General features: G+C 46.4%; 2 protein-coding genes and 1 pseudogene across 16 annotated transcripts in view; 2 read left to right on the forward strand and 1 right to left on the reverse strand.

Annotated features, from left to right (window-relative positions):
* The window catches only part of Gcat (Glycine C-acetyltransferase), a 367,236-nt gene that overhangs the window by 192,917 nt on the left and 150,508 nt on the right, over positions 1-23,811 (reverse strand). For all 8 annotated transcript variants that reach the window (XR_012893994.1, XR_012893933.1, XM_075887558.1 and 5 more), the window contains one exon: positions 13,968-14,179. Coding sequence is in view for 6 of the 8 variants with exons in the window: in XM_075887558.1 (XP_075743673.1) it covers positions 13,968-14,179 (212 nt within the window). In the remaining 2 variants the exon portion in view is untranslated. The remainder of the gene's footprint in view (positions 1-13,967; positions 14,180-23,811) is intronic.
* The window catches only part of LOC119178211 (uncharacterized), a 241,075-nt gene that overhangs the window by 3,331 nt on the left and 213,933 nt on the right, over positions 1-23,811 (forward strand). The gene's annotated exons all lie outside the window — the stretch shown is intronic.
* On the forward strand, positions 18,680-23,294 carry LOC142812133 (uncharacterized; annotated as a pseudogene).

Consider the following 23,811-nt stretch of genomic DNA (forward strand, 5'->3'; position numbering starts at 1 on the left):
ATGAGAATGATTCAAGAAATTTTGCCAAGTGGGAAGTTTGAAGTTTGAAGTTTATTATTATTAACGATGACTTGTTCAAATATTTTACAAGAAATACTCGTTAACGAAATGGGGCGATAGTTCGAAGCAGAATGTTTGTCACCAGATTTATGGAGTGGAATCACTTTACCTATTTTCCAGTCATCTGGAATCTCCCTTGACTGAAGAGACAGATTAAATATTTAGGACAATATTATAGCAGAATAAACCGAGGTGTTTTTGAGCACTTTTGTATTAATGTCATTGGAACCACAACTAGAAGATAATTTTAGGCTCTCAATAATGCGTACAATGCCATCAAAATCAAAATGAACAGGGTCCATGGGGAAATCATAATGAGTGTGACAGGTAGGGAGTGACGAGTTAGTACAACTGGAAAATGCTTTTGCAAACGTGTCATTCAGAGCGGCGGCGCAATCAGCGTTGCTAATTCGGTTTGACTGCAAATCAACAAGAGAAATTGTCGAATCATCTGTATCCTTAATCAGACTCCAGAATTTTTTAGGGTTTGCGGAAAGAAGTTCAGGTAATGTAACTTTCATAAACTTATGTTTTGCTTGCTTTAAAGCTTTCTTATATGTACATACGACATCCTTAAGTGCTGACCAGTGCTCCGATTTTCGAGACCGCTTTGCTCTGATGAAGAAATGCCTTTTTTGTCAGCAAGGGGTTTTAATGCATGGCTGAACCATGGAAACTGACGGTTAGTGGTAATGACCTTTAGGGGAATATGATGTTTAATTAAATTGCGAATTGTACTTTTAAACAGGTGCCAGTTTTCAGAGACCGATCTCTCGTCGAAACCAACAAGAAACTCATCCAGAAAAGTCTTCAGCCCATCATTAATGGCCGAAAAGTTAGCCTTTCCGTAATCGTAAATAACCTTAGGGTTATTATGGGACAAACGAGTTGGGACATTCAACATTACGTGTATTACGGAGTGATCGCTAATTTTCGGTAAATAGCTGGTGTCGGTGACAAGATCGGGAGCTGTTGTTAACAATAGGTCAAGTGTGTTAGACGTGGAATCAGTTATTCTTGTTGGCTCAGTGATAACTTGAGTCAAAGAAAACGTTGAACAGAGTGCCACAAAATTTGATGATTCGCATGTTTCTTCACTTGAGATAGCGGGTGACTGCCAGTAAACATCGGGAAAATTGAAGTCACCGAAAAGAAATATCTGCTGATTAGAAAACTTTGTGTGAATGGTGTTAAGAGTGTCGTGAAGATCATTACAAAAGCCTAGTGGCGTAGACGGCGGACGATAACATACACAGAGTAGAAACTTCGTGAAGTTAACAGATATTTGGACGCAAGTGAACTCAAGATTTGTAGTGACATTGACTTGTGAGCATTCAAAATTGTGGTTAACATCAACTAAGACACCACCGCCACGCTCTGAGGAGCGATCGCATCGGAAAATATTGTAGCACTTTTGAGCAGAAAAAAATTTCACTGTTCCGTACAGATTCGTTCAACCAAGTCTCAGTTAATACAATAATGTCAGCGGCAGTAGTGTCAGCAGCACAAGAAATAGAATCGTGGTTACGGACTACACTTCGTATGTTAGTGAAAAGGATACTAAATTTTAATGCTCGGATATAAGGATACTAAATTTTAATGCTCGGAGCCTTGTAAATAAAATTGGCGAACTTGAACTGTTGCTTGTTGAACATGATCCACACATAACAGTAATCACGGAAACCTGGTTAAATGACAACGTTTGTGATTCCGTTTTAATACCGCCGAACTAGAGCATTTTCCGTTGTGATCGGCCAAGTAGGGGCGGCGGCGTAGCCATTGTTTTACGGCATCCATTGACAAGTGTTGTTATAAACCAAAACGATGGTCATGAAAGTTTGTTCCTCAGAGTAAACTGCTGGGGCCATGTCTTTATCGTGTGTGCTGTGTATAGGCCTCCATCGGCTTCCCCTGAATACATTTCCAAACTGTGCGATCATATGGCTCAGTTTTCGAACAACAGGGTGATACTCACCGGTGATTTTAATATTATGTGCAATGATTGGCGTGACCCTGTTTCCTTTTTAGATGTGGACATTAACCCTCTTGTGGATATTATGATTACGTGAATACTACCGGTGATGCCCAAGGACTTTTTGACGGCTGAATAACGTCATCCTAAAGCATCTTTCGCACCTGACTTTCTATTGCCTCACGTTCCCATGGAGCTACGCGGTATGGGTTCTGCCATATGGGTCTGGCCGTTTCATCCGTAATTATGCAATGTTTCGTCAACGGCGTTTGGCGAACTCTGGACGTCGAAGAAAAACAGTCCTGAAACTCATTAATAAGCTTCAGAAGGCTTTGCTTCTGTGGGGGCAGTAAACTTGGGCCAACGTCGATGAATAAAGGGGCTCACCCGGTGACATCGGCTTTCTCCACAGTTAAGCAGCCTGCACCCTCAATGGGCACCTCGACGTACGCCACTGCCATACCTCTTGCAAGATGTCGTCGCTCAGTACTGAAGTTCGTAACCAGAACGTGCGTGTGTCCGCAATTGAGGCTTACGACGGCTCTTGCAACAGATAGGCCATGGCTGAATAGCAATGCTGGAATTTGTTCAGCGATGTGGTCGAAGTTGCCTGGGTGGTCGCATGTAACAGCTACGAGAGCACTTGAACGGGGTGGAAGGGTCACGTGATCTTCGAAGACGCGCAGATGTTTACGCTGCTGGTCGTTACATTTCATATCTGAAACTTGATCCGGAGCCATCAAAAATATAACTTACCTGTCTGGAATGTCTATGACAGCGCCGTATTCACAAAGGAAGTCTATCCCCAACATCAGGTCTTTGCAGCACTCGGACAAAATCACGAACATGGCAACGAAAACTGAATCACCGATACTAATTCTGGCAGTGCAGTGCACTTTCCAGTCGGCATCATCAGTTGGCCCCCGCGGTTCTTATGTTAGGCCCCGTCCAAGACGTTTTTAACTTTTTAATGCCAATCGGCAAGCTTTCTGCTCATGATAGAGAAATCTGCACCAGTGTCTACTAGCGCTGTCACAGGGCGTCCGTCTATGTAAACAGCTAGGCCAGCGCTTACAATTTCTTGTGGGGTCGGCAGCGTTGCATCGTTCGTTGTATCGTACTGGTACTGGAGGTATTGCAGCATCTCGAATAGCAACCTTCTCTCCAAAGGTCACAGCTATTAGTTTCCACGGGCGAAGAGCTCGGCGAGGGTGACGGAGAGCGGGATCGACGATACAAACCGGATGGCTGCCCTTGCGGGTGCGCGCTGTCCCGTCGGGTGTCCAAATGAGGCCGTGAAAAACTCGGCGCATAAGTCGGGTATCTTTGTTCACGATATGGACAGGCGCGGTAAACATGTCCAGCTTCTCCGCAATTGAAACACAGTGGACGGGGGTCGACGGTGCGCCACAGATCCGTCTTGCGAACGAATGGTTGACTGGTAGGCACCCTCGGCGACTAAGTTGCAGGTGTCGCCGGAGGGTAGAAAGGCGGGTAAAACGGAGTTTCAGTAGGTGCGTTATATTGCGGAGTCGTCGTCGTTCGTGGTGGTGGCGGCGGTGGTGGGCTGTAGACTGGTGCCGTCGGCGTGTTGTAAGAATGAGCCAGTGCAGACGAGTTGTGGGGCACTGGTGATAGACGACGGGTGGCTGCCGCATAGTTAATAGATCGCTGGGCTGACAGTGATTCAGGCTGCAAAAATGCTTGCCTGATTTCCTGCCGCACAACTTCTCCAACTGAAGCCATCTGCTCTTGGAGGGGGGAGACAGGAGGGGGAAGACAAGTGCTCGAACCGGAGTCACAAGGAAGCTGCGGACCTTTTCACGAACAACCTCGCGAATAAGCTCACGCAGAGAACCGTCATGGCCGGCCGTCAGAGCAGAGATGCTGATTGAGGCACTGTTTGGTCGGTCGTAATAGCGACACCGTTGCTGCAGTGCGCGCTCGATAGCTGTAGCCTCTTTGACGAATTCAGCAACGGTCGTCGGTGGATTGCGGAGAAGTCCGGCAAAAAGCTGTTCTTTGACGCCTTGCATCAAATGACGGAGTTTCTTGGCTTCAGGCATATCAGGGTCAGCCCGTCCAAATAGGTGCGTCATGTCCTCCGCGAACATCGACACTCTCATTCGGTTTCTGGACCCGAGACTCAATGAGTTGCTGAGCAAAATCACGGCGGTCGTTGTTTGCGAAGGTGCTGACAATTTTCTGCCGAAATTCATCCCATGAAGACAGCGTTGCCTCGTGGTTCTCGTACCATGTACGAGCGCTGTCTGCTAAAGCAAAGTAGGCGCCTGAAAGCTTTAGCTCGGTGGTACAGCGGTTTGCCCTAGCGACTCGCTCATACTAGGCTAACCAGTCCTCGACGTCTTCATACGCCTCACCATAGAATGTCTCCGGAATCTGAGGCTGCTCAAAAGTCAGCTGGGAAGCACCTGCAGTTTTCTCCAGGCGGAATGCTTTGCTGAGAAAGTTCCAGGGGAATTACCTCAGGACTAAGGCCTCGCTGTCGGCGACTGTAGCGGTGGACAGGAGTATCCACTGAAGGAATGGGTTCCAGTGTCGGACTTGAAGTGCCGGACAGCGGAGGAGTCCCGAGCATCAGTCGTAGAAAGCCCAGCACCTCCACCAGTGTCGCAACGTGCAAAGAACAGGACACAAGGCTTCCTTTCGACGTTACCATTGTAGAGAGGAAGAAGAATATGTGCCGCAGTGGGTCACGCCTTTATCAAGAGGAGCCGAGCGCGAGCTGTGGCCCCGAGCGTTGTGTTTCCTGCGTCGGTTCCTGCCGCCCGGTTTCCGCATCAATGGACATGCTGTGCAAGTACTACTTGCGCCAATAAACACCGTTCCAGAGTGGTGGAGGTGCGGGGTAACTCAACCTGGAACTCCGCAACAGGAAACTACCTGCCATCCCAGACATGGCTGAAGAAACCATCCAGCAAGGTACGACCCAGCCTCCGATGGTCATCGTTCCCACTGCGGCACATATTCTTCTTCCTCTCTACACCAGCAAGGCTCTATTCACATACAAAAAAAAAAACGGCAAGAGCAGACGCGCAACGTCGTCTTCGAAAAACGTTTGATCGCTGAGCGGTGCCGAGCCGTACCGAGCGACACGCCAGACTCTGACGTGGGGCACGAGCTCATGAGCTGTGCACCCGAGGGTACCTGGCGGTGCCCTAGGAAGGCAAGGAACGCCGCTGACTGAGCTGCCACACCGCAGCTGTGGCGAGCAGCATTTCAGCACGGCACAGATGGTGCTATGCTGGCCAGAACCGGCACGTGGAACCGCTACGCCAGGGCGGTGATCAAGAGCTCGGAAACGAGGTCCGTAGTCGCGCTGGTCCAAACATCTCCTAGACGACGCCACCGCTGCTCGAGAGTCGTGAGACCATGGGACTCTTCTTCCTCATGTGCCGTGGTGGTCGTCCCGACGGCGCCCACATCACCAACTTTTCATCTATTTTCTTTTGTATATAAACGTTTGAACACGTCTCCCTGTCCGTTTCCTGCGCCGCTGCACAGTAGTGGAAGTGCTCGAACCGTCCTAAACATCACACGCTGCTATGTTGCAGTCCCCAAATGCCCTATATTTTGTTTCCAAAGCTAAGAGTTCTCAACTAAAGAATAGGCCGCAATAGATTTCCAATACACAAATACCGCACTAATAGACAAATAGAATGCCAATGAACATATAAAGGACCAATATACCAATAGATCAATACGCAATAGGCTAATAAAGCACCAATAGACAAATACATCAATAGACAAATACAGGTCTAATAGACCAGAATGCCACCTATACACCCATAGGATACCAGTAGACCAATACGTTCAATAATCCAATAGGCTATTAGTTTTTCTATACGAGATTTTGGCTAGGGGTGGCTCAATACCGTGACCTTCAGGGCAGCGGTCGAGACAGCGTCACTCATTTCCGACTAGCAATCCCTGGGAACTTCAATAGACATGTATATCGTTACTTATCCATCTTGACTCCAAGAGAAAGGCAGGGGGGGGGGGGGGGGGGGGGAAGACAAAAGCTTGCAATGAGAAAATCGTGACCCGGAGGCTGAAGCCGGCACTTCAACAAGTGGACTTGTCAGAAATTATGCTTCTTTTCGGACAACCACAACTGAGCAAAACGTGTAAACCCACTCCACCCCCCCCCCCCCCCTCTCACTTTATCTTCACGGAATAGCTTTTTCTTTCTGGTTCACCCAATTTGCAGAGGCAGCCTCGCATAGTCCCGATCCACGGAAAACCGCCGCCATCGCCGACTTCCCGCCGCCCAGTGACAAGATGGCGGTGCGACGATTTCTGGGCCTGTGCGCCTATTATAGGCGGTTCGTGAAAAACTTCGCACGCATCGCCGATCCTCTCACTAACCTTACCAAGGCCGACATGGAGTTCAAGTGGGAAACGCCGCAGGAACACGCTTTCCAGGAGCTTAAACATCGCCTCCAGACACCTCTGTTGCTTGCTCATTTCGATGAATTCGCCGAGACAGAAATACACACTCACACAAGCAGCGTAGGTCTTGGCGCCGTTCTTGTGCAGAGGGCCGACGGACTTGAAAGGGTTATTAGTTACGCCAGCCGATCGCCATCCAAAGCAGAAGCCAATTATTCCACCACAGAAAAGGAGCGTCTCGCCATCATCTGGGCTACGTCGAAATTTCGCCCCTACCTCTACGGCAGGCCCTTCAAAGTTGTGAGTGACCACCACGCCTTGTGTTGGCTAGCGACCTCGCACGATGGAGCCTGAGACTTCAAGAATATGACATTACTGTCATTTACAAGTCCGGCAAAAAACACTCCGACGCCGACTGTCTCTCTCGTGCGCCTGTCGACCAACCGCTACCCGACGACCCGGATGACAACTACTTCTTGGAAACGATAACTACAGACGACTTCGCTGAACGACAGCAGGCCGACCCGGAACTTAAGGCCCTAATAGAATACCTCGAAGGCAGGACCGCCAAAGTCCTGAAGGTATTCAAGCGCGCACTTGCGTCGTTCTTCCTGCAAATCGGTCTTCTCCAAAAGAAAAACTTTTCACTGCTTCGAGCCAGGTACCTCCTTGTGGTGCCTTCAGCTCTACAACCAGAACTCCTGCAGGCCCTGCACGACGATCCGACAGCAGGGCACCTCGGTGTATACAAGAACAGTATTATTGGCCACGTCTTACCACCTACGTCACTCATTATGTGAGGACTTGCCGGGACTGTCAATGACGCAAGACACCACCGACAAGGCCGGCGGGACTTTTGCAGCCAATTGAACCAACTCGCCGACCTTTCGAGCAGATTGGTATGGACCTAGTGGGGCCGTTCCCAACGTCGGCTTTCGGAAACAAATGGATCGTGGTAGCTACCGACTACCTCACCCGCTACGCCGAGACAAAAGCCCTTCCCAAAGGCAGTGCATCCGAAGTAGCTAAGTTCTTAGTCGAAAATATCGTCCTACGTCACGGCGCCCCGGAGGTCCTTATCACCGACAGAGGAACGGCATTTACTGCTGACCTAACTCAAGCGATCTTGACATACAGCCAGACAAACCACCGCCGAACGACAGCGTACCACCCACAGACCAACGGCCTCACCGAGCCGCTTAACAAGACGATCGCCGACATGCTGTCAATGTACGTCGATGTCAAACACAAGACGTGGGATGCCATTCTTCCGTATGTGACCTTCGCATACAACACGGCGGTGCAGGAGACGACGCAGATATCTCCATACAAATTGGTCTACGAAAGGAGCACGGCAACGACGCTCGCCATGTTACCCAACGTCACCGACGAAGAAAACCTCGGTGTGAGCGAGTACCTTTAACGCGCCGAAGAAGCCCGACAACTCGTGCGTCTCTGTATCAAGAATCAGCAGACTACCGACAGCCGCCTTTACAATCTTCGACGATGCTTCATGGAATACCAGCCCGGTGAACGTGTTTGGGTATGGACGCCGATACGCAAACGTGGACAAAGTGAAAAGCTTCTGCGACGGTACATCGGACCATACAGGGTGGATCGACGTCTCGGCCCACTTGATTACAAGGTTGTCCCCGACGGCATCACGAACTCTCAACGACGCCGATCGCGACCTGAAGTCGTCCATGTCGCGCGCCTCAAGCCGTTTCATAAAACAATGTTTTTTTGTATTATTATTGTATCGTAATTTATTCATTGTACTTTCTTGCATTGTTGTTGTACCTTCATCTTTAGTTGAAGCGTCCGGACGATGCCTTGTTCAGAAGGGGGCAATGCCACGTTCCATTTCTCAAGTTTTGTTATCGCCAGAAAACACTACACAAGTCTCAGCGCAAAACGCGCGTGCAGTTTTCGAGAAGCTTCGCGACTTTAGTAGATCATATCGATAAGATCACGCCCACTCTGCGAACTGTACAGATTATTCTGGAACCTACGCCATCGCCAGCGATAACGCTATAACATTCGATGGCAAGAGTATAAATGCCGACGCACTTCGCCGCTTGTCGGTAGTTTATCGATGGCCGACGCTCCATTCACTGCTATCTGTGCAAGACTGCTACTGTAATCGGACTTTCCGTTTGCCGGGCACAGGTTCGCCCAAATAAACTATTAAATCCCAACACAAAGTATGCTGTCTTCGGCCACGTCACGACGCCGTGACAATATCGCTATGTCAAACTGCTATGGTGGCTGTTGGGGCTTGATGGTTTAGCATGACTCAGAGTGAAAGCACATAAGATGAAGACAAAGGAGAGGGTGGATACAAGAGTGCTGACTGTTTTTTTGTTTCTAAATAAAACAGACTTTCATTTGGTAACAAGCAACCACATACACAGCAAACGACCCATGATGTACCACGTGTGCGCTGTCCACACAATACAGCTATCCGGACGCAAGAAACATAGCTCTTTCCTAAACATAGCAATTGGTTCCAAAACAAATGTAGCATCTGACCTATCAATTAATTCAGTCTCAATGATCTCTTGGGTTGACTAATTTTCACTTCAACTGAAAGTTGGTTTTAAACTGGATCACACATGGCCATGACAGTACAAGGTCTGCAGTGTGCATCTAAAAAACTCCCTCCCATTTCGGACACCTTTGAGCAATGCTCTCGGAGCCTGTAATTAAAGGTACACTAAAGTAAAATGACAATTTACATCAGAGTGAAAGCTCAATGTATGACAGCATCGAAAATGACAATATTTATTTATTCAAAATACCTTACAGACCCACCAGGGCATTGTGTAAGGGGAGCAAAAAGGAATAGATACACGAATTCGTACAATTTGCATACAAACAATAACATAAGTCCTAACTGGAATAACAATGAAAAAAAAATATTTTAATAGGAATAGAACAGCAATGAAAAGCACATGAGTATACATGTGAGATAATGACGTAAAACAAGCTAAAAAAGCAAGCACAATTTGTGAAAGGACTTTTCATTATTCAAAAGAAAACATCACTCAAGAATACATAACAGAACTGAATGGCATGTTAGTATTCAAACCTTTAAAAAAAAGTTTAAAGTAAGAGAAAAAAAAAGCGAGATACTAGCAGTGTATAAACGCGTAGGTGCTGATCTTGATATGAATAAAACGAGCGGTTAATCCTGAAAATGGGTAATTAGTAGGTGCCGGAATTTTTCTCAATAGCGTTCAGCTACGATTTCATCTGGAAGGCTGTTCCACATGCGGATGACACAGGGGAGTGAAGATGTGTTAAAAATGTATGTTTTACCATACATGTGTGTGAATGAAAGATGATTATTCAGTCTCTTTGACATGAATGCAGATGTTTGCAATGTCATTGATAATGCCCTTGTTTCATATATGTATTTATGAAAGGAGGTTTATATCACGACGGCTGCTCAAAAAGCAAAGTGATAAGTTTATTTTTAATTTGTGTTATGCTTGCGCTATGATCGTAGCTTTGTGAGATGAATCTAGCGGCTCTATTCTGGATCTACTCCAGCATGTTAGTTAAATAAGTGTGATGAGGGGACCAAACTGCAGAAGCAAATTCGAGCTGAGGGCAAACAAATGTTACGTATGCTAAGGCAAGTATATTTGTGAGAGTCTTGCGTAGATTGCAGCGTATGTAGCCTAATGATCGTGAGGCGTCACTGCAGATGATGGTGATGTGGGTATTCCAGGAAAGGTTAGATGTGAAGGTTACACCTAAATATTTAAAAGAGTTGACACTACAAACGACAAGGACTTGAAGAATTACAGGCTGTTGAGCTTGCTCTCTGTAGTATACAAGCTATTTACAAAGGTAATTGCTAACAGAGTAAAGAAAACATTAGAATTCAATCAACCAAAGGAACAAGCAGGATTTCGAACAGGCTACTCACCAACCGACCACATTCATACTATCAATCAGGTAATAGAGAAATGCTCAGAATACAACCAACCACTATACATAGCCTTCATAGATTACGAGAAGGCGTTTGATTCAGTAGAAATATCAGCAGTCGCGCAGGCACTGCGGAATTAGGGCGTCGGCGAAGCATATATAGACATCCTGGAAGAAATCTACAGGGGATCAACTGCTAGCATAGTGGTTCATAAAGAAAGCAACAGAATACCAATCAAGAAGGGTGTAAGGCAGGGGAATGCATTCTCCCCGATGCTATTTACCGCAAGCTTACAGGAGGCTTCCATAAGCCTAGAATAGGAACAGTTATGGATAAGAGTTAATGGAGAGTAGCTTAGTAACCTGCACTTCGCCGATGACATTGCATTGCTGAGTAACTCAGTGGATGAATTGCAACTCATGATTACCGAGTTAGACAAGGAGAGCAGAAAGGTGAGTCTTAAAATTAATCTGCAGAAAACGAAAGTAATGTACAACAACCTCGGAAGAGAGCAGCGCTTCGAGATAGGTAATAGAGCACTTGAAGTTGTAAAAGACTATGTCTACTTAGGGCATGTAATAACCGTAGAGCCGAACCACGAGATTGAACTAACTAGAAGAATAAGAATGGGGTAGAGCACATTTGGCAAGCACTCTCACATTATGACAGGTAGATTGCAACTATCCCTCAAGAGGAAGGTATATAACAGCTGTATCTTGCCGATACTTAGCTATGGAGCAGAAACCTGGAGGGTTTCACTTTTAAAACAAAGAGGGTTCAGCTTTTAAATTGAGGACGACGCAGCGAGCAATGGAAAGAAAAATGGTAGGTGTAACCTTGAAAGACAAGAAGAGAGCAGAGTGCATTAGGGAACAAACGGGGGTTAAGGATATCATAGTTGAAATCAAGAAGAGAAAATGGACATGGGCCGGACATGTAGCGCGTAGACAGGATAACCGCTGGTCATTAAGGGTAACTAACTGGATTCCCAGAAAAGGCAAGCGGGTTAGGGCAAGACAGAAGGTTAGGTAGGCAGATGAGATTAAGAAGTTTGCGGGTATAAATTGGAAACAGCAAGCACAGGACTGGATTAACTGGCAGAACATGGGAGAGGCCTTTGTCCTGCAGTGGATGTAGTCAGGCTGATGATGATGATGATGACGTGATTGCCATTAATAAAGTAAAAAAACTCAGAGTTAGATTGCTTACGAGAGAAGGACATTACTTTACACTTACTTTAAGTAAGAAATATCAGCCAAAATTTACACTAATTGCTGATGAGGTCGAGGTCATTATGAATTATTACGTGATCACAAGTACTACTTATTGCTCAGTAAATTATACAGTCATCAGCGAAAATGCACACTTGTGAGGATGAATCGCTTGGTAAGTCATTAATATAAATAAGAAAAAGCAGCAGACTGAGAACACTCCCTTGCGGCACACCAGAACAAACATATGAAAGTGGGAATGAAAAATCATTAACAATAGTTAATTGCTGCCATTTAATAAGAAAGTTCTGTATCCATGACAGAGTTAATGAATCTATACACAAAGAAGAGAGTTTAGAGATTAGGTGGCAGTGAGCAACGCGATCGAAAGCTTTGGAAAAATCCAGAAAAAGACCGTCAATTTGCAGGTCAATCAACAGTCCAGAATTGGTCCAGAAGCCAGTATTGGCCCTTCCGACCGCCTAGCGGGTGATTCTGCTGCAACCAACAGAGAATAACCTCTCACTTCCAGTGCACTACCTGAATACCCTAGGGATCATCACGAGGTGGTTTGTGCCTACACGGAACCTGACACTCATCAGTTAGGGGGCAGCAAGCACTAAGCAGTGATATCACACCTTTGCACAACCATAGCATCTGCGGTGTTGGGTGCAGCGAAGATGTAAACTCGTATGGCCACAGTAGGGAACTACCAGAGAACATCTTTTTTCCTTGAACCCAGGGAACAGGAAAGTGCAGTGATGGCAGCGCAGAAGCTACTTCCCTAAACTACAAGCGTCAGGTCACGCAGCCTAGCCAAACTCGCAAGCATGCTTCGTTGCGCTAGTACCTGTCTGCCCAGCACAGTAACATGAACAAGCACAGCTTACACTTGCCCGAAATAGCGACAATCAGACAACATAATCAGCTGTTAAAAGCGTGATGACCGTCTAAAAGGGCCACTCACCAGGCCGCATGCCAAATTTTCGTTAGATTATGGAAGTTGTTGGGTGTCCAATAAGGAACATTTTGTCACAAAAAATTTTTGAGTCGGGTCATTACGAGCTGAGAAAACTGCATTTTTGAAGCGACGTGAAACAAGGATGAGAGGAGGCGAGCTCGAAACCCTTGTTGCTCTTCCGTGTAGTCTTCGCAAGCCAAATCTCTTCCCTACCCTCTCCGGCATTTGACCAAGGGGTCACGTGCGCACGACATGACCGAACAAGCCCAACCGTGCACACGAACGGGGTTTTTTTTTTTTACAAGCCTTGTATTGAGGTTTACTGCCTGTTTCTGCAGGATGGTTTGGAAACGCTGGCTTAGACGTGGTAGAATAGATGAGCGGAATGAGTGCGCAAACACACGGGAACGTTCAACGGCTGTCGTCTGCTCGATGCACTGATCGCGGGGACAAGAACGAGTGCTAAACACCAGCACATTGGCCCCGCATCTCAATGCAATTCACGGGGAAAAAATGAAGGAGAAAAAAACGCTCACATTCCTTTATTGCGTCTCATTATTTATTTAGATATTTATCATTCTCTTCAAGCAACGAATACATAAGCTACGCATGCTGTGTTAAATAATTTTCGCCATGTCACGTGCCATCGTTGGCAACGTCAGAGCATGGTCGTCTACGTAGAGGACCAATGTCACTGCATTGCCGTGTGCGTAGGGTCATTCATATGCGCACGTCATGCCCTCATTCTCTGGGCGCGCTTGCAGAAGGACGGGGGAGCAGCAAATTTGACCCATTCCCGCGGTGCGTAGCGTTTCAAAATTTGGCAGGTGTGATTATGAATGCTTGCCTCATCTACGCATTGCGCTTGTCAGCTCAAAATTGTCAAACCTGGTGAGTGGCCCTTTAATATAGGCAGTGGCATTCACCAGAGTCATTTTTGCCCGACTTCCGAACCCTGTCGTGTGGCCAAGGTCGATCGCCGCCACACAGCCAATGTTGCCCCTCGAAATGTTTGGCAGAGAGGCAAGGAAAGCCACTGCGCAACAGAGACCTGCAGTGACCATCCTGACAAAGTCAGTGCCACCCACCAGAAAGTTTGGCAGCTTGGCAAGACAACTCGCAACGTACGCAAAATAGACCACAGCAGCACACTCATTGCCACCCAGTGTGAGTCCAAGTGAGTTCGGCCCAGGAAAAGTTTGGCAAGTCTGAGTCCGAGCGAGTCTAAAACTCTAGATTATATTTCTTGAGTGAGCCTGAGTGAGTTCCACTTTTCTTTGCCAACCTATGCCATTAGTGTCAATGTTTTGCTGGCCATGCCAATTTTCTTTTTCACCACTGCAAGGCATGATACACAATACAACCAGAGAGATTGCAAGCATGCACCTAGAAGCCAAAAAAGATGCTTACAGAGATAGTGAAGCCAGCAGATGTCATGCGCAAACGAAAGTGCTTTGTCAGCGAGGCCACCTGCTGTGCCAACTTGGGACTAGCCAGGAGGATGTCCAGCACTTTTGAGGCGCATGCCACAACAGGTGGAGGCAGAGAGTTGGAGAAGAGGTAAGGCCGTGAGCGCTGCCGAAGAAGGTCCACCAGATCTCGGCGGCCCGTAGTGTAGCCTCCTGATAACAAGAACACAGCTTAGGTAGTAAATGTGCTTCTTTGCTGGGTGTCACATTTCCATCACAATGATTCAATGAAATGAAAATGTGTCTACGGAAGGGATTATCATCTCTAATGGAGAAAGCAAGTGTGCAAACAGATTAAAACGATTTGTCCAGGCAAACCACAATGCTTCATTCATTCTGCAAAATAATAAGTATATAAAATGTAAGCTCACATAAGAAGCCGTTTGCTTGTCATTAAAGAGAATGGTGACATGTGACGGCATATCAATCTTCAAAAATTGACACCATTTGCTTGTTTTGGTGCATTGCAGAATTACTTTCGCCTAACGATACTCTATGATGAGAAAGCTGGTGTGCATGTTCAAACTCTTGTAGAAGAACTCTGAAAGTCCAGTTGACCACAGATACTTCAGCAGTGCCTTAGTGACATTCTGGCTGGGAGCTGGAAGATTCCAGCACAGAAAAAGTGACTGCTCCAAAAGCAGCTGGTCATCGAGCCGTGCTAAACTTGTCAGGACTATGACACTACCATGCTTAAGTGCGAGCGTGTTTTCCTTTTTTTTTCTCTTTTAAACATTCCTCTTTTCTTTTCCCTCCTTACCGTTCTATCCCCTTTCCCCAGTGCAGAAACCGCACATGTTCTGGTTAACCTCCCTGTTTTTCACATAACCTCTCTCTTTGTACAGGTACTCTGAGGTGCAAGCTGATAATGACGATATAGTAGCGCTCCAAATGAACGTGCACAGCTTGCTTTCAGAACAGGTGTAACTAGAATTGCTTCGCCGAATAAGAGCAGAAATTACTGTTAACCACTACTTCCACTAAAAAAAAACAAAGAAAAGAGCAACTAAGATTCATTACCAACTTTGACCCTCTCAAGCATAGCGAGCTCAATCATGATGCCTAAATAAAAATTAGTAAGTGACACCATATTCTATTTATTCCCTCTATTCTTTTATGATTTCTCAAATGAGGACAAAAGTATATCATGATGTGCGTAAGTGTTCACATTATGTTCTCATTTATTTATTTCTGCAAAATGTCACCAAAACCCTCAAAACAAGTTGTCATAACAAAATATTTTTAAACGGCTATGGTGCCGCACCCTGCTGCCGCCGTTTGTTTTGCATTCGCTGCTCTGCGCCACCACGAAATTCTCAGGAGTGACCATGCCACAGCCACTACCACGCAATAATTGCAGTGCATCACCATTTGTTTTTTCCTTTAATTCAAAAAGGTATTCTGAACATAAAATAACCTCTTCACTGGAAGTTGTATCTTTCTCAGCCCTAGAATTCTCACAAGCAATGCATGATCTTAACGCTTCATCATCCTTCAGCATTAAAAGGCGATGTCCGACTCAGTAGATAGTATATGGACCCAACGTTAATTCAATAGATTCAAAAGTCAAGCTCTCCACTCCTGCTGTGCTCCATAGAAGGCGCCTTTTCTATTCTTTCCACCAAATGGCGGGACCATCGCATCTAGCTCCAGCCATCACGATATGGTCTGCTCAGCGCACGTGCGTTTAGTCACTTGATAGCACTAAGTGTTCTTAAATTTGTTTTCAGACATCGATGTGTTTCTGGCGACAAAAATAGGATGCTTTACTGCAGTAACCAAGGATGACATGCTTAAAGGTACGTATAATGAGCTATGTCAGTGCACGTTAAAGAACCCCAGGTGACTGAAATTTTCGGAGCCCTCCACTACGATACGATATGATCACTACGATACGATTATGAGTCCCTCATAATCATATCGTTGTTTTGGAACGTAAAACCCTGCATATAATTATTATTAAAGGTGACATGCAATAAACTTCTTTCAAGTGCTTATTCGCTTGATTTCAAAGCAGGTCTGAAAGTATTACTTCACTCCTTTAACCTTGAACAGTAATTCTCTAGATGCTTCAGTGCAGCACTGCACAGTTTACTGCGGTCACTAATTCCACTGGGTTTTTATGGATGAAAAAAATTAGTTTTGAGAGGCCTTTGTTCTACAAATAATTTTTCATGTTTATAACGAGTGGGCAGTTCTATGAGAGTGCAGTGAGCGAGTGAAAGGTAGGTTTCACTACCTATTCTACACATGCCGGAAAAAATTTTGGGAAGTATTTCTAACCTTTTGGTGTTTTTTTTTACGAGTCCTCAATTATTCCCACCCCAAGTTATCTTCGAGTGCCGTAGCATCAGATGTAATAAAGTCATAATTACCAGTGATAAATCGGGCGGCACAGTCATGTGTTCGAACTTGTCTGACAGAATTTGTTTCCAGATCCCAGGCCATGCGGCCGTGCTCGATTATGGGTCATACTTTTTGAACATATATTTTTAGTAAGCTATATAATTGCCTTAATTTAGGGGCGTGCTGAATGCAATCACCATTTTAGCAATACAAGCTTGTAATAATTGAATTTGTACGAGTTTTACACAGTATTCATGAATGAAACGTGTAGTCATGGAATGAAAGTGCTGGATGGGATGTAAAAATATTGACATCAAGTGCCCTCAATGTTGTTGCTAATGGATGGAAACACAAACTGACACCTACCGTTGTTCCCCGTATGTTGGGTGTACATGCTTGCGGCCAGATTAACATGCATACGAGAAGCGAAAAGGGCGACTTTGGGCAAAACAGACTGGACGCTCAGGTTGGTCTCGCATGCCCACTACAAACGACATGCACGAGAACTTTTAAAAGAAAATTCGATAATAAAAACGATTTCGTAAATTAAGCCAATGATAGCTGTTCGTCTTATAAAGACCACACTACTTGAAACACAAGTTATGTACAACAAAGGTGACCTTGTTTTATTGCCCAAAATATTACGCAGCTATGAACTTCCCTTGCTGATAGTTGCCTTTTTGCAGAAATGTAGCACGTTTTTTCGCCGCATTTGTGGACACACACTAGTCTCACTCCTGGAGTAAAAACTTGCATTATCGGTGCATCCGTGTGGTCAAATGAAATGATTTGTGCCCTACTAGATTCTCAAAATGCTCAGTACATCTTATCTAAGTCAGAAAACACCTAGACAGGCTTTTCATAATAGTCCACAACAGTGCTCTGCCAAGCATGTGTCTGGTACTTTTTTTATTGACATGTTCAGTACTGCTAAGCACAGATTTTATATCACCTTAAGGATGCTGCAGTACACAAGGCACAACAACAAAAAAAAAGTGTCCGTACATAGAACTAATTTGTTCGATGTTGAGGGAACGCTCATGTCGGACAGTCTCGAAAAAAACATCAGAAGTGCTTGGATTGTAGCAGAATCTGCTAGTGCAAAAGGCACTCAACAAGTTGGTGTGATTCGCACACAAATATCACAGCAGTTACACCCGAAAAAATAGACGACACATGATCACACAATAATACCATGCCACGGCACGACAGCTGCGAAAGGGCGATGGCTGCCAGAAAGCACCAACGCTTCTGCTACAGCAGCTCGTCAAGTGCACCGCATATTGAAGCCCATTTTGACTACAGCGCCTGCACTGTGCAAATGAGGTCGCGGTTCCAAGCAGAGCAAGCGAGTGTGAAAACTGAAGTAACGTTGTATAGACGTATGCACAGATAATATTGATAAAGAAGTATATGAATGCATTGGTACACTTTGTCCTCTCTCATACTTGCTCCAATATATTGGTATAAAAAAGAATACAGAAGCAAAGACAATGAACAAGGCACCAGAACATTTTCTTCATTGTGCAGCCGATGCAGCTTTTCAGAAAAAGGCAAGCCAACTTCCATGACTCTTATTAATTGGCAATAATGTCAACAATATCAATAGGCTTTTGCCACTACCATCATGTTCTGTAGAATATTTAAATTATTAACATTGCTCCATGCATCATATTGAAACGGGTGTGAGCCGAGAGAGGAGAAGAGGACTGGACCATCAACCTCGCCCTGCTATTAAACACCCTTCGACTTTAATCGTAACAGTTTCGTGGTTGAATGCAGGAACAGCGCAACCTAGAAGTAGTTACTTCGTAATTACGGAAGTGAAAAAAACAAGGACAGAAAAGAGCGCTGACTTTCAACAAAGACTTATATCAGAGTGGTGTACATATATAGGCGAAAAATGAGAAAATTGGGCATGCGTAGAAAGGTGCAGGAACAACCACTGCGATACAATGTCAGCAAAAAGCTTGTCTCTTGTTGAATGGGCTGAAAAACAAATACATATGTAACTTAAAAAAGATCGAGATACGCAATTTCCTTTTGCAACAATGCAACCGATGGGCAACTTACACATGACACACATTTACCGTCAAACTTGTTTATTTGATAAGTTTCAATTATCTCACGCGTGGCCTGCGAGTTGTGCTAGCTTAATACCTCGCAACGCTCAAAAACTGGCACACAGCCGCAGTCTCGGCAGTGTATTCCGAAGTGTCCTTGAACTACGTTGTGTACATTGTTATTGTGCTCTCTTAAACGGTCATTAAGGCACTGTGGTGATAGCGCCCAGGCGCGTCAAGTGTCCGCGTTATCTGGCGCTGTCGCCCGCAATTGTAAAGTGTCGTTTGTACGTGACGTCATTGGTCACATGAGTGTCTGCTATATATGTATGCTGGTTGCATAGAATAAAGATTGGACGTTATCTCGCGCGCATCGGAAACGGCTCAGTCCCTTTCTCAGCTCCTGCGGCCGGCCTGGACGCGCATGGCCTTTCGCTAGGGCGCAACACGACATGGTGTCAGAAGTGGGATTCTTCTGATATTCGAGGGGCGTTGCACCAGTCTTCGTCAAGCGGCGCCATGTCAGAAGACAAAGAAGTCAAGCCAGTTCACGGCATGTTCGCGGTTCCAGCTCCGCCAGCGTTTGACTTCGACCGAACGTCCGAATGGCTTTCCTGGATCCAACTATTCGACGACTACCGCTTTACCTCTGGCTTAAATGAGCGAAGTGAAGAAGCGCAAGTCCGGACTCTACTCTACACAATGGGCAGGCAAGCGAGAGAGATCTTTTCGACCTTCACACTATCTGAACAACAGCAGAAGCAGTATGAAGTTGTAAGAAAAAAGTTCTACGATCACTTCGTGGCCGCACGGAACCTCGTTTACGAGAGCGCATGTTTTCACCGACGCATACAACAACCAGGCGAGTCAGTCGACCAATTCATCACCGCGTTGCACACACTGGCAGACCGGTGCGACTACAAGGAAAAGGAACGCATGATCCGCGACCGGTTTGTAGTCGGCCTCAGTGATGCCAAGCTCTCGGAGTCTCTGCAAATGGATGCAAATCTTACACTCGCCAGCGCTTTGGCAAAAGCTGGCTTGAAGGAGACCGTCCAACGACAGTAGCAACAGCTGCGAGAAACCAGCGACGAACCTTCGGCAGCGCCAGCCAGCAACCTGGACGCGGTCAACAAACAACGGCAGCCCCGAAAGAATTCTTCAGGACAGCGTTCCGGCACCTCGTCAAGGACCAGTGCACCGGTCACACAAGGTCAACGCACCAGACCACAGTCCTACCGACCTCTCACATCCAGTTCATGCCCCGACTGCGGTCAAGGAGAGCACCCGAGAACCTCCTGCCCGGCACGAGCTGCGAAATTCAACTACTGCGGTTGTTCCGGACATTTTCCAGTGGTGTGTCGGAAAAAGGCTGCAGGCGAGCGAAAGAAGGTACAGATTTCTTCTCTCCATATGAAAAAAGGGGTGTATTTCGTAGGCGCGGTAAATGGGGAGCACTCCAATTCTCGGTATGCTCAAGTTATCATTAACGGCACTCCGGTGTTCGCTAAACTTGACTCGGGTGCAGAAGTGTCCGTTGTACCCTCAACATTTCCGGGATTGCCCACCAAATTAGACAAGTGCGACATAACCTTAACAGGCCCTGCAACTGAGCCACTGCATGTTCTCGGAAAATTTCTTGCCACTATACAGTGGAGACAACGCATTGTCCGACAAACTGTGTACGTAGTCTCGCCTTTACACTCGATACTTTTGGGTCTCCTAGCGCTCGAAGCCCTTGAGCTGATCAAGTTCGCTGACTTGGTCAGTAGCGCAACAGCCATCGAAGCTTCCTACTCTCAGCTTTTCGGTAGTCTGGGAGCTATGAAAGGGGAATACAATATCAGACTGAAGCCGAACTCGGTACCCTTTGCTATTCCGGTTGCGCGTCGCATTGCCTTACCCCTGCGGGACCGAGTGAAGCAGGAGCTCGAGCGTATGGAGCGAGATGACGTAATCCGCAAAGTAGACGAACCAACAGAATGGTGCGCAGGTATTGTACCAGTACTCAAACCTTCTGGAGACGTTCGTATTTGCGTTGACTTGACGCAACTAAATAAAAGTATACTTTGCGAGCGCTATGTTATGCCAACGGTTGAAGATGGCCTTGGTCTGTTAAGTGGGGCATCGGTTTTTTCGAAGCTGGAAGCTAATTCTGGATTTTATCAGATCAAGTTGTCGCCGGAAAGCCAATTGTTGACTACCTTCATTACGCCATTTGGGCGATACTGTTTTCAGAGGCTACCGTTTGGAATAACGTCAGCACCTGAGTTTTTTCAAAAGAAAATGTCGCAGATTCTGGAAGGAATCCCAGGCGTGGTAAACATGATGGATGATGTGCTCATTTATGGCTGCGACAAAGCTCAACATGATGAGCGTCTGCGTCTTACTTTAGACCGTCTCATGAGTGCTGGTGTTACGCTAAACAAAGAAAAGTGTTGTTTTGGAGTAACCGAGATAAAGTTTCTTGGTTGTGTTCTAAGTTGAGATGGAATCAGGCCGGACCCTGAAACGGTCCGGGCCATCAAAGATCTGCCGACGCCAAATAACGTGTCTGACGTTCGACGGCTGCTCGGTATGACTAATCATCTGGCAAGATTCATACCAGATTTAGCTTCAAAAATGGCGCCGTTACGTCACTTGCTTTTGAAGAGTTCTGAATGGACGTGGGGACCAGCCCAAGAGCGAGCGCTGTCATACGTTAAAGACGTTATCGGTTCGGCGTGCGTCATGGCTAACTATGATGCAAAGTACCCTACGATTCTTTCCACCGATGCGTCATCATTCGGTTTGGGGGCGGTACTGATGCAAGTTCAACCAAACAACGAAAAACGACCCGTTGCCTTTGCGTCCCGATCGTTGACGCCTGCCAAAACCAGATATTCCCAGATTGAAAACGAAGCACTAGCAATGACGTGGGCGGCAGAACGATTCGAAAGGTACATCAAAGGTCTTGAAATTGTGTGTGAAACCGACCACAAACCTCTTGTAACCTTGCTGGGAAAATTTCCTTTAGATGTTTTACCACCTCGCATTCAGCGTTTTTGCATGAGGCTCATGCGGTTCAGCTATGAAGTTGTGCATGTCCCGGGCAAGAGCTTAGTTACTGCAGATGTGTTGTCAAGGGCCCCGATTCGGGGAAAAGAAACTGATAATGCACTGTCGATTAGTGACGTCAGCAAGCACGTTTCAGGATGCTTGTCAAACGCGGTCGAGGCCAGCCTCTTTGAGAGAGTGAAAGCAGAACAAGCCGCTGACGAAGTTTGTCAAGCACTCGTAAAATTCAGCCGGAAAGGGTGGCCAAAATTCTCATCTCTTCCGATGGTCTTGCGTCCATATTGGCAGGAAAGAGCCACGCTTACAGTTGCTGAAGGCGTGCTACTTAAAGGTATGAGGTTGGTCATTCCTCGAAAATTGCGCGCAGAGGTCTTGATACGCTTGCACGAGAGTCACCTGGGAATCGAAAAATGCAGAGCTCGAGCCAAAGAGTCGGTATGGTGGCCAGGGTTGAGTTATCAGCTGAAAGCTTTGGTTCCCGATTGCCGCATATGCGCCGAGCACAGACACCAAAAGCCAGAACCAATGATCCCGACAACCACTCCACAGCGTCCTTGGCAAAAACTAGGAGCTGATCTCTGCCACGTTCAAGGAAAATGGTATTTGGTAGTCGTAGATTATTTTTCTAGGTACCCAGAGATTGCTTTGTTATCATCTACAACGAGTGCCACTGTAATTACGCACCTTAAAAGTTTCTTTGCAAGACATGGCATACCAGAAGTTGTTATGTCTGATAACGAAGCGCAATTTGTGTCGCAGGAATACAAGTTGTTCGCTCGCAACTACGGGTTTCGTGCTGTGACGTCTAGCCCAAGGTACCCCCAGGCAAATGGTGAAATAGAGAGGATGGTCCAGACAATCAAAGGTCTCATTACAAAAGCAAAGGACCCATATCTTTCTCTCCTAGCGTATAGGGACACTCTGGGGCCACTTGGGAAAAGCCCTGCAGAACTTCTAATGGGCAGGCGGCTACGCACAACGGTGCCTGTCCATCCCACAAGCCTTCTGCCTCAGACGGTGAACCTGAGAAAGTCCAGAAGCCATGATATGACCGCCCGACAGCGGCAGCGTGGGAGCTTCAACCTTCGTCATAGGGCTACTTCGTTGCGAGCACTCAAACCGGGCACGGAGGTCTGGGTGACGGACTGCAAAGCAAAAGCGCGAATCTTGCGACTTGCTGAGCGGCCGAGGTCGTATGGGGTTAGAACTTCCACTGGTGTAGTTCTAGAAAGAAACAGGAAATCCTTGGTGCACTTTGTTTCACAGCCAAAAGAAGGTGAGGATGAGGGAGATAGCGATAATTTTCCTCAGGCAGATGATAGTCGGGTAGAAACGGAACAGAATTCTAATCGCGTTACAGACAGCATGGCGCCTGACGATCTATCTAGCCCTTCTTTGCCGGGAACTGACCTTCCTGAATACCGAACGCGATCTGGTCGTCTTGTTCGACGGCCGGACCGCTACGGGTTCAGTAATTGACTGTATTGTTCTTGCGCATTTTTTGTTTCTGCAAAGTGTTCTTTCGCTGGCAGTGCTGCGAAGTTTGTTGCAACTGTCAGCGTATTGTTAAAGAAGGGGAGATGTGGTGATAGCGCCTAGGCGCGTCAAGTGTCCGCGTTATCTGGCGCTGTCGCCCGCAATTGTAAAGTGTCGTTTGTACGTGAAGTCATTGGTCACATGAGTGTCTGCTATATATGTATGCTGGTTGCATGGAATAAAGATTGGACGTTATCGCGCGCGCATCGGAAACGGCTCAGTCTCTTTCTCAGCTCCAGCGGCCGGCCCGGACGCGCATGGCCTTTCGCTAGGGCGCAACACTACAGGCACCTTCCGGTTTGCCCTATGTATACCATTCCGCACGAAAGCGGAATGAGATATACGACCCCAATAACACAAGGTACAAAGCGCGTTCTGTGTTTCACAGTGCATCTTCCTTTAATAGCAGCTGGATTATTCACCGGCTTACAAAGCTTTGCAAGCTTTTCTGGGGCGGAAAAAATAACAGTGACACCAGCGCGTTTACCAATTTTTTTCAGCCGATGCAACACGTTATGCAGATAAGGAACTGCAACACATTTCATGGGAACAGACGCGCTTTGAGGCTGAGATCGCCCTCCTTGATTTTTAATTTGCTTCAAAAGCAACAGCAGAAATCAGGGCGCTCAAGTAACCAGCGCTTAAGAGGCGCTCTAACTGTGCTTTGAAACTGCATTGCATCGAGTGCGGGCATGACCTCTTGAGAGCGTTTACCAGGCAACCTTTAATGATACCCCTTTTCACCAATTTGGAATGAGCTAAGTGGAAAGGTAAAAGGGGTTT

Source organism: Rhipicephalus microplus, chromosome 1 (assembly GCF_043290135.1).
Source record: "Rhipicephalus microplus isolate Deutch F79 chromosome 1, USDA_Rmic, whole genome shotgun sequence".
Lineage (NCBI taxonomy): Eukaryota > Metazoa > Arthropoda > Arachnida > Ixodida > Ixodidae > Rhipicephalus > Rhipicephalus microplus.